Source organism: Eucalyptus grandis, chromosome 6 (genome assembly GCF_016545825.1).
Source record: "Eucalyptus grandis isolate ANBG69807.140 chromosome 6, ASM1654582v1, whole genome shotgun sequence".
Classification (NCBI taxonomy): Eukaryota; Viridiplantae; Streptophyta; class Magnoliopsida; order Myrtales; family Myrtaceae; genus Eucalyptus; species Eucalyptus grandis.
The window spans coordinates 1,358,358-1,369,483 of NC_052617.1; the positions used below are offsets into that span (position 1 = coordinate 1,358,358).

At 38.4% G+C, this 11,126-nt stretch overlaps 2 protein-coding genes across 2 annotated transcripts; both read left to right on the plus strand.

Annotated features, from left to right (window-relative positions):
• The first annotated feature begins 652 nt into the window (after positions 1-652).
• On the plus strand, positions 653-2,938 carry LOC104447921 (patatin-like protein 2). Its single transcript, XM_010061665.3, has 7 exons — positions 653-918; positions 1,018-1,199; positions 1,322-1,508; positions 1,627-1,788; positions 1,884-2,186; positions 2,308-2,480; positions 2,593-2,938. Exons 1-7 carry the CDS (start codon positions 784-786, stop codon positions 2,678-2,680), a joined length of 1,230 nt encoding a protein of 409 aa, XP_010059967.2. The 5' UTR covers positions 653-783; the 3' UTR covers positions 2,681-2,938.
• A 3,304-nt stretch (positions 2,939-6,242) lies between these two features.
• LOC104451152 (patatin-like protein 2) lies at positions 6,243-8,557 on the plus strand. The gene is made up of 8 exons (XM_018875787.2): positions 6,243-6,377; positions 6,543-6,724; positions 6,825-7,011; positions 7,130-7,291; positions 7,375-7,677; positions 7,764-7,936; positions 8,043-8,148; positions 8,510-8,557. Exons 1-8 carry the CDS (start codon positions 6,243-6,245, stop codon positions 8,555-8,557), a joined length of 1,296 nt encoding a protein of 431 aa, XP_018731332.2.
• Positions 8,558-11,126: the final 2,569 nt, after the last annotated feature.

Consider the following 11,126-nt stretch of genomic DNA (forward strand, 5'->3'; position numbering starts at 1 on the left):
TTCCTCGCCTATACATCTCTCAAATTACTGTAACATTGTTTATATTGCTAGTTTCAATGAGAGCAATTCCAGATTACTAGAAAGATATTTCCAATTCAAATTTCTTGATCTTTTCAAATGAGGTTCACCATCGTGTATATCAAGCAAAGATGGTTGATTTAATTTATTGCAAAAAACATTAATGGGAAAGAAGCCATCATATATATAGAAGAATTCGGAAAAACCATTCAAAAGTGACATATCTGGATCTAAATTCTTTCATGTATACTATATGTTCATCACGAATAAAGATTCTTGCTCCCTAACTGTGGCCCCATCAAGCCTTTCTTTGAATTTTCAAACCTAATAGTCTCACGAATGTTGAAAATCTCAACGACTATTCTTCACTCCGCATGGTGACTAGAAAGGCCTCTCAGCCTCAAGCAATTAATGTTTAGCATCAGCTTTGAAATTGGACTTTTCAATGATTTTCTTTGAATCGGTCCAACCTATGACTATTCCAAGCAAGTTCGTACGTTCCATTTCGGTCAATTATTGAATGGAACATAGCCTATAAATACGTGCCTCTTATCCAGACTAAGGCCATCACAGAACTATCTCATTTCCAGCTTCTCCACAATACAAGCACATCTGCAATTAAATTTTTCAGCAAAGCCCCTCTCTCTGTTTCTCACTCTAGGAAATAAGAAAAGCACATACTTTGTCTGAATTTTGGTCCGCTGGTATCCATTTCTTCTCTACTTATCGCAGAAGAAGGTGTCCGTTTAGTTAGCAAAGACATCCATGGAAAGGGCAATGAGCTTGCCACTTCAACCTCCGACTTACGGAAATCTCATAACTATTCTTAGTATCGATGGTGGAGGGATAAGAGGGCTGATTCCGGGAACCATTCTCGCTTTCTTAGAGTCTGAGCTTCAGGTTTGTACTTGAACAAAGCTCACTTTCTTGACGCATGCGTGCCCCATGCAACCTGTGATTTCTAATTAGAGAACATATATATCTTTGTGGACTGTGCAGAAACTAGATGGTGAAGATGCAAGGATCGCAGATTATTTTGATGTTATTGCTGGAACAAGCACCGGAGGTCTAGTCACCGCCATGTTAACTAGCCCTGACGAGAACAACCGCCCCTTATTCGCCGCAAAAGATATTAAGGATTTCTACCTCGATAACTGCCCAAAAATCTTCCCTCAAGACAGGTTAGCTCAGCTGGCTGATCCAAAATTATCAAGGCCATATTAGGTGTTGCATTTATGAATGATTGTTTGTCTATGGTAATAACTCTTCTTACATAACTTCTATCTTTTTCGAAACTACACAGTTGCCCGTTTGCTCCTGCTACGAAGATGATCAAAGCTGTGACGGGACCAAAATATGATGGAAAATACCTTCATAAGCTTGTCAAAGAGAAACTCGGAAACAGACGATTGCATCAAACATTAACAAATGTTGTGATCCCAACATTCGACATCAAGAGTCTTCAGCCAACCATCTTTTCTAGCTACGAGGTTCATCTTTCTTGTCCCTGAAATATAACTCGCTTTTTTTTAAATATTGTTTCTTTCGTGTTACATGTAGAAAAGTAATTAAATAGATATGTTTTTTTAATTCTGGATAAATATGCAGGTAAAGAGAAAGCCAAGCATAAACGCCTTGCTCTCGGACATATGCATCTCAACCTCAGCAGCACCAACTTATCTCCCAGCTCATTACTTTGAGACCCAGGACTCCACGGGAAAAATTAGAGAATTCAACCTCATAGATGGCGGCGTAGCTGCGAACAACCCGGTATGCAAAGCTAATTTTCCCTATTTTTGTTTAATGTGGATCGTGACTTGACGACACATAGAATTAAATCACTAATTTGACGTTGCTCAAAATAGACCTTTGTTGCGATGGGGGAAGTGACGAAGGAGATCATGGGAGGAAGCTCGGATTTCTTCCCCATAAAGCCGATGGATTACAGAAGGTTTCTGGTGATATCACTCGGGACCGGATCGCAAAAAGTCGAAGGGAATTACGACGCAAGGGAAGCTGCTAAATGGGGAGTGCTGGGCTGGTTGAGTAGCAATGGTGGGAGCCCGTTGGTCGATGTGTTCATGCAAGCGAGCGCCGATATGGTTGATTTCCACCTCTCTGCGGTCTTCCAGGCATTACACCTTGAAGCCAACTACCTCCGAATCCAGGTATAACAGAGTTGAGATTCTCGAATTTCACTTGCATAACATTGACCTTGATGTCCTCCTCGAGGATTTCCTAGCTGTCGCCGGAACACTGTATATTGATTCTCATAAATGAAACTCATAGGACGACACATTAAGCGGTTCAGTGGCATCTGTCGATATCGCTACAAAGAAGAATCTGAACGACTTAGTCAAAACCGGTGAAGCACTATTGAAGAAGCCAGTTTCGAAGGTGGATTTGGAGACGGGTCAACACAATGCGTGTAAACTAGAGACTAATGAAGAGGCTCTTAGAAGGTATTGAACTATTAGAACAATGAAATCAAATTCTTTCATGTATTTAAAGGTTTAGGGTTTATTAGTTGTCCGGTCGAGGTTACTTAAGTGCGATTATCCAATTTGGTTTCAGGTTCGCCAAGCTCCTTTCAAATGAGAGACAACTTCGTCATGCGAGGTCGCCACATGGACATAATTCCACGATTTTGAAACGATGCTAGTCGTGGAATATTTCTACAGTCTTGAAGATTCTTAGGGGACACGTCATCCATTCTTTGATTGCTTTTGTGTATAGGCATTTTATGGACTTCTTTTATTCTTTCCATTCTTCTCCATTAAATTCCGAAGGGAAGTTTGCTGCATCATTGGATGTAACTTTTTTCAATCTTATACTTTCAAATGATTTTTTTTTGGTATGTTTTTAACTGGTCTGAGCTTGTACAGCATGATCAAATGAATAAAAGTTCTCATTACCTCAAGCTTGTGACCTGGTATCACAAAGTCATCAGTTCCTCTCTGATCGATTCTTAGTAAATTCTAGAAGTTAGTAAGAAATGCAAATAAAAGTTCATTAGAGAGAGAGAGAGAGAATCTTTTGTTAGAGGTAAGAGAACTTGGTATATTAGAATGAGGGTTAATAACTTAAAAAACCCCAAATTAGTACACGTGTGACAAATTTACTCCAAACTAATTTTTTGACCACGAAAAATTATAAACTGGTATATTTTTTACAAATTTACTCCAAACGACCATAAAAGACCCAAACTAATACACTTATGACAAATTTATCTCAAATTAATTTGTTCGACTGCCAAAAACCCCAAGCTAGTATATTTATGACAAATATACATTCCGTTAAATTAGATTAATACTGAAAAAAAAAAACCACAAAAATTGTGTAACTATGACAAACGGAAAATAAAATCCCAAATTGGTACACTAGTCAACTATCAAGTGATATCCAATTTAGCAACTTGACAGTAACACTTAACTAAAATTAATATAGGGTAAATTTATTACAAGTATACCAACTTTGGATAAATTTGTCAAAGGTGTATCGGTTTAAGGTTTTTGTGGTCAAAGAATTTGTTTTGGGTAAATTTGTCACACGTATACCAATTTGGAGGTTTCAAGATTTTTTTTTTTTTTTGGTAAGAAGGAGGTTTCAAGATATTAACTCTTATAAAAATGAAAAATGTTGGTGACTAACTTAAATAAGAGTTAGATAACACAACACTTATTGGTAAATTAATGGTAGAAAAAAGATCAAAATGCAAGTAAGTTTACAAAAAAAAAAAAAAAAAAAAAACTTGTTAGCCAGCAAATCAAAAAAATAGTTAGCAATTTAGATGGAAAAAATTTGGAAAGTCGCATTAAAAAATGTTAAGTTTTATGGAACAACGGGTAATTTAAAGACATTGATAAGGATGATGAATAAAAGTGGGTAAAACATAACGATTTCTTTGTTTTAGAGATGAGACAAGTTGGTAGCTCAAAAAAAAATTGGTAACTAACTTAAATAAAACTTTGTAATGAAAACCAATGTAATAAGAAATGCAAGGAAAAATTGGTAAGAAAAATAAGAAAACTTGCTCGTTTACAAACTTTCGAAAATTGTTGGTAAGTTCATAAATATATCAATATGTTACCATCAAATTACCGAGAAATCAGGTAATCAGTGGTTTTGTTTTTGCAGTAGTTCTTTTGACACTTCATCACTATTTCAAAATTAGACTGGCACGAAAAAAGAAAAAAGAAAAAAAAAAACAAGATCCGTCTGTTTTCGAAAATAGCATAGTTAAATGTCCATTTTGGTTCCATCTTGAATGGAAACAAAAGCTTTTGATTCGCCCTAGAGGCCAATACACGTAAGAGTTTCGGCAGAGCCACCACCTACAACCATCACGTGCAAAGGATAATAACAGTCAAGCTCCTCACGAACTCCGAAGACTTGCGGATGCAGCGGATACCATCAAATAATCTAACACAACACCTTCTATTGTTCTTATGATTCTCGGTCGTGAATGATGACGAAGTTCTTCACGGATAGGACGAGCAGACCAGACCGGACCACCCACTTCAAGTCTCCTGTGGCTGATCCCACCTCTTCCCGCATCTATTCTGCTTTCTGCCTAACGATCCATTAAGAGGGAATAGAAAATCCCAGAAGCAACGTTTAGAAACGTGATTCAATTCTTAAGTTTTACATTGACTATGCTATTTAGGAAAGCCTGGAACGCTGGAACCACGACGAGCCTAAATGGTCAAAGATGGAAGAGCAAGAAGTACCGCCGATTAGGGTTCCACGCGTTTGCCAAAAAAGAGTGATGTTTGAATACGCAGACTACGAGATTATATTTATTAGATTGAATTGATCGTATTACAAAAATCTATTGGAACCACTAAAAAATGGTACTTTTCATGTATTATGATTGATTTTGTTCATCATATGATCTTTAGGTTTAGATTTATAATATACTCTCTCAAATAATGATGCAGATTTATTTTTCAACATTTCTTATAGGAATTCAACACACCATCATTTGCTTGTGTGACAAGTAGTTTTGACTATGGTTGGTATTGGCGACCCCGCCGACTTATCGCAAACACGTTAGTTATATCAATTCCAGGTTAACATCCCATAACAGTGTTTTTGGGTGATTCTTGAAGGAATCACTAAATAAGTTCTAGGACCAAAACATAAATGAGATTTTATGTATGTCTCGGCGTATGAATTGTTTGAAAATTTTGAAAAGGAGTATCATCAATGTCATTGAACATCAAGCAATGTGTATGGAAATATATTTGTCCCTTTACCGTTTCTCTGTGCTCAAGTAAGCAGAGTTTCGACCCCATAAAGAACAAAAGAGATATATTCTCATTCTTTGTATAAGCTAATCCTTGGCTAGAATCCGGTTATCGAAAGGACAGTAAGATCCCAACAAATCATAGCAAATCGATTGAATTTGGAAGCAATATAATAAAGAAGATAGCAGACATTATGACAAAAGCAAAATTACTCAGAAGCGAAATTAGTTGAAGCTCATTAAGGACGAGTAGAGAAGCCGTTGGAGCACATTCGACATGACGTGGTGATGAAAAAGGTGATAGAATGACATATAAATCAGACAGGATGTAAAATAATGCACTTCCTTTATTTTCCCCCTTTAATTTCAGAGGCGTGAATTGAACTTATCAGCCGGTCTTGGTTCGAAACCTGCGAACTTCATTTTCAATCTTCCGGTGAGTTCTCATTTCATCCTCTCTTATCTGTAAGCAGAGAGTTTTACGCGCAGCATTTCATGGCACCAATTCACTCCCCCTGCTGGACGATGCATCAGGATTTAGGGTTGGCTGCTTCCAAAATGGTCCCCGTGCCTTTCGTTTACCTTTCAGACCTACAAGTCTCTCCTGGGGCGTTGAAAGTCTCAACGATAGTTCTCACTTGCATGGTGACCGCTCAAACTCATCATCGGCTAGGTACTTCCCAAGAAAAAAATTCATGATTCAGCCTTTGAAATTCGGACTTTTCAATGGTTTACTTGGATTGAAGAATCAGCAGTCCAACTTGAAACAGTTCCGAACAAGATCTTACGCGCAATTTCGGTCAAATTTTGAATTAAGCATAGCCTATAAGTACTTCTTATCAAGATCAAGGCCATAGAGCTCGCATTTCCAGCTTCCTCTGCAAGCATCATATTTGGAATTCAACACAGTTGCAATTCAATCCTTTTCCTCAAAGTCTCTCTCTCTCTCTCTTTCCCCATTTACATGATCGCATCCATGGAAAGGACAACGAGCTTGCCTCTTCAGCCTCCAACTTACGGAAACCTCATTACAATTCTCAGTATTGATGGTGGAGGCATAAGAGGGCTTATCCCAGGAACCATCCTCGCTTTCTTAGAGTCTGAACTTCAGGTATAATTACATAGACATCAGTCATTTGCTAAGGCTTTTGCACTTTCTTGGTAAGAAACGCTTTGCTGCGTGCTATAATCACTTGCAGTTCCCTTTTTCATGCATGCATGTCCCATGCAACTTTTGATTCCTAACTAGAGAACATATCTCTGTGGACTGGTGCAGAAACTAGATGGTGAAGACGCGAGAATAGCAGATTATTTTGATGTTATTGCTGGAACGAGCACCGGCGGTCTCGTCACGGCCATGTTAACCACCCCCGATGATAACAATCGCCCCTTATTTGCCGCAAAAGACATAAAGGATTTTTACCTTGACAATTGCCCTAAAATCTTTCCTCAAGACAGGTGCCCTAAATTTCCAAGCCTATATAGGTGTCATGTTTACGAAGTAATGCTTTCTCGAATGACTTTCTAACATAATGTCTTTATAAATTGAAAACTACAGTTGTCCTTTTGCGCCTGCTACGAAGATGATTAAAGCTGTAACTGGCCCAAAATATGATGGAAAATACCTGCATAATCTCGTGAAAGAGAAACTCGGGAACGCAAGGTTGCACCAGACATTGACTAACGTCGTTATCCCAACGTTCGACATCAAGCGTCTTCAGCCAACGATCTTTTCTAGCTACGAGGTTCATCTTCTTGTCCCTAACATGCAATTTGTTTCCTTATTTTTATATTTCCTTTGTCTTTATTAATTATGACATATAGATAATCATTTAAGTATTGTTTTTTTGGGAAAATGAGTAGGTGAAGAAAACGCCGACTCTAGACGCCTTGCTCTCGGATATATGCATCTCAACCTCAGCAGCACCAACTTATCTCCCGGCTCATTATTTCGAAACCCAAGACTCCAAACGAAAACTGAGAGAATTCAACCTCATAGATGGCGGCGTAGCTGCAAACAATCCGGTATGAAAGAACTATATTTTGGCTGACCTGACTAAACAAAACGTGTTTGTATAATTTCTAACTTCACATCATTCATTATGCAGACGTTAGTTGCAATGGGCGAAGTGACAAAGGAGATCATGGGAGGAAGTTCGGATTTCTTCCCTATAAAACCGATGGATTACAGAAGATTTTTGGTGATATCGCTCGGGACTGGTTCACGAAATTCTGAAGGGAAGTACGATGCAAGTGAAGCGGCCAAGTGGGGAGTGTTGAACTGGTTGACCTGCAACGGCGGGAGCCCGTTGATTGATGTGTTCATGCAAGCGAGTGCCGATATGGTCGACTTCCACCTCTCTGCGGTCTTCCAGGCCCTGCACCTTGAAGCCAACTACCTCCGGATTCAGGTATTCTTATTGCACCTTGAATGATTCAAGAGAATTAACAACTTGAAGAACTTGAGTTGACTCGCTAATCAAAATTGGAATGGCAGGACGATAACTTAAGCGGGGCCGTGGCATCCGTGGATATAGCAACGAAGAAGAACCTGAATGACTTAGTTAGAACCGGCGAAGCACTATTGAAGAAGCCGGTTTCAAAGGTAGATCTGGAAAAGGGTGGATGCGAGGCATGTAACCCGGAGACTAATGAAGAGGCTCTCAGAAGGTATTGAGCTATCTGAACGATTTCATGAGTTCTTGAGTTATTAAAAGTTATAGGGCAATGTATAATCATCGAGATCACTAAATGCAATTCTAAATTGTGGTTTCAGGTTTGCGAAAATGCTCTCGAATGAGCGACAACTCCGTCTTGCTAGGTCGCCTCATGGACATAACTCCGCAAATTTGAAGCGATCTAATTTGTCCAGTCAACAGACGGTAATTTGTGAAGACCGATCCTAGGGATAACTCATTTATTCTTTGATTGTTTCATTCTTTCCATTCTTACAGAATGAAATTCCAAGCATCAATTTTCGCGTTGGATTTAAATTAATCTAATTGTCCTCGATGATTAGTTTTGTATATATTGACTGTTGTGACTTTAAACACCATCTATATGAATAAAAATCTCACTGTTATGGACTGTGGCCGGAGAGTGTTGAGATCCTCTCTAATCCATGTCGAAAATCTAGGCATAAACTTGCCTATATAAAGCGTGGTTTTTGAATTTTATAATCATGCTAACACATTTTTATTTGAAATTTCATATAGTCTACTGCGTAATCTGTTTGCTGCACAGCCCACATCCTTCAACATGGATATTGGTAGTTACGGTTCGGAAAATTGACTACTAATTAGTAGTCATGGATGTGGATTATATTAAAATATTTGACACAGATTGTGTATTCAAAATTTGTCATTTTTAGTTAAAAATTTAAATAAATATATATATGCTATATGCTATATCAAAAGGCATGTTTTCGTTGCGCTCGCTTGTCCCGTATTGCGTGGAAAGCACGCAGAATTGTGTACAGAAAATATGATGGTGATGATGAAAGGAATTCAATTTGCATTGAAGTGACATTTTCGCAAAAACCTGAAAGGAATTCAATTTCTACCAGTGCATAGTTAATCCTTTTCCTCCATGAACTTTCTAATAAGAGCAAGTCACCGAGACACACATCGTATTTCTACGAAGAAGTAGATATAAATTAATGCAAAGTCCATCCATGTATCATGTAGTATGTATATGAATGAATGCCATATACTCTTTGTAATCTGTTGGGATTAACTGATTCCCAAAAACCGGATTCGACACTAAATCGAATGCGGAAGACGAAGCCCGGGAAAATCACGTATCACAGATCCTAAAACACACCACGGATTCGAGCATACCTTGTTAGCCACAGATTAAACACCAATGCTGAAGATTAAGGAAGAGAAACCGATCATGTTCGATCCGATGACGTCAATTGGCTTGAAGGGAAGACGGCGTCGCCTCTTTATGCTTACTGTTCTTTTTGGAGGGAGAGAGGGAGGAAGGAACGTACGTAATGTCAAAAGGTGTGTTCTCCATCTCTCTCCTCCCTTTTATACGACCCTCCATCCACGGGCCCTATTCCTGTGGGCCGGGCTTTTAGGCCCAACATGGGTGGACGGGCCTTAAGCCCATCTCATATAAAACCATCATCTCCCACTCGCACATGGTGGGCTGAACAGGATTCTCTTTACCTCTCTTCAACATTCATACCGATGAATAATCCGCGCGACCAGCATACTTTGAGAGCTCGTTGCTATGCATCTGTTAAGAATATATAGCAGCTCATAATGGACGTCTCACTCTGAGTAGATTTAGTATGCAGTACCCTAGATCGATCGATCACATTTATATCTATATTGATCTCTTTTAAACAATGATATATATATTGTATTCACAATTATAATTATCATAAAGACGGTCATAATTGGTCGACCAGTGAATACAAAACTATAATGTGATTCCCCAAATCCGATCTTCCTCTTCCCTTCAAACTCTCAATTTCAGTTCAGCTTGCTTTTCTAGAAATGCCCCATTAGATCGAATCAACTCATGACCATTAGCAACATCCTAAGATAGCAAACACTAAATAGAAATCTTGAGAATAAGTAAGAGTCATGAGGGGACTAAAAATTAAGGAACTCTTTTCCTCAAGAGTCTCACACGACATAAAAGTTGAGATCAAACTTTTGCCACTCTTATTGGTCGTTTCATGCATACGTAGTATGAAATACGTATTACAGTATTAACTCATTTCCCATGGAGCATATGTCTACACCTTTCAATACCGTACAGATGATAGTTCAGACATACCCAATGTCTAACTTGAGTTCACGTATCTACTCATTTACAAAATTCATCGAACTCACATCGGCATCTTAGACGGATAAAGTAAAATATGTGGGGTATTTTACTTTCGGACATAATAAGTATTATGTCCTCATCTTAACACTCGCTAAGGCGACATACGTATTTTAAGATTGAGCTCTCGATTATCACCTAGATAATAAGCTTAAAAACAGTCTCATCTCTATTTATCACACAGAAATAGAGGCGATTACCCGTGTGAGTGGGCTAATCTTTTATCTGTCCGACATACTTACTCAACTTAAAGTAATGCACTGAGCATTAAGATGCATAAAGATCAAACAAAGATTCATAGGCATTAACAATGGAAAAACAAAAGTTTATAAATGTGAACAACTTAGGGAAATTACAATCCAGTATATCAGACTCTACGCAATCCTAGAGATTTTACATGACCACAAAACACATCTCTAGGTATTGGTTTTGTCATAGGATCTGCTACCATTCTCTGCGTACATCCTTTCGTGCAACCATATTTTTGACAAAGTTATACTTGGTATCTATATGTTTGGTCTTGCCATGATATTTTGGATCTTTGGTGTACGCTATAGCTGCTTGGCTATCATAGTTAACCAATAATGGATTTGCAGCTTTCTCAATAACACATAAATGATCCAAAAATCTCTTAAGCCAAACTCCTTCTTGTACTGCTGCTGATAATGCCACGAACTCAGCTTCCATCGTGGATAAGGCTATACACGTTTGCTTCTTACTACTCCATGATATGGCGCTATTGTTTAGTAAGTAAGCAAATCCTGAGGTAGATTTTCTTTCATCTAAATCTCCTCCCTAATCAGCATCTCAATAGCCTTCAAGTCGCAGATCCTTTTATTGGTAATTCAACTTGTAATCAGCAGTTCCCTTCAGATACCTCAGTATTCTCTTAACGGCTTTCCAATGTGCTGGACCTGGATTGGATTGGTATCCACTCACCATTCCAACTGCAAAACATATGTCGGGTCTTATACACATCATAGCATACATCAAGCTCCCAACAGCACTAGCATAAGGA

Excerpts from the sequence above, each read along its gene's own strand:
- LOC104447921 (XM_010061665.3), top strand. The coding sequence starts at position 784 with ATGGAAAGGGCAATGAGCTTGCCACTTCAACCTCCGACTTACGGAAAT. Across the intron at positions 919-1,017 it reads TCTTAGAGTCTGAGCTTCAG|AAACTAGATGGTGAAGATGC; the intron begins GTTTGTACTTGA and ends TGGACTGTGCAG. Across the intron at positions 1,789-1,883 it reads GCGTAGCTGCGAACAACCCG|ACCTTTGTTGCGATGGGGGA; the intron begins GTATGCAAAGCT and ends TGCTCAAAATAG.
- LOC104451152 (XM_018875787.2), top strand. The coding sequence starts at position 6,243 with ATGGAAAGGACAACGAGCTTGCCTCTTCAGCCTCCAACTTACGGAAAC. Across the intron at positions 6,378-6,542 it reads TCTTAGAGTCTGAACTTCAG|AAACTAGATGGTGAAGACGC; the intron begins GTATAATTACAT and ends GGACTGGTGCAG. Across the intron at positions 8,149-8,509 it reads ATTTGTCCAGTCAACAGACG|CCCACATCCTTCAACATGGA; the intron begins GTAATTTGTGAA and ends TTTGCTGCACAG.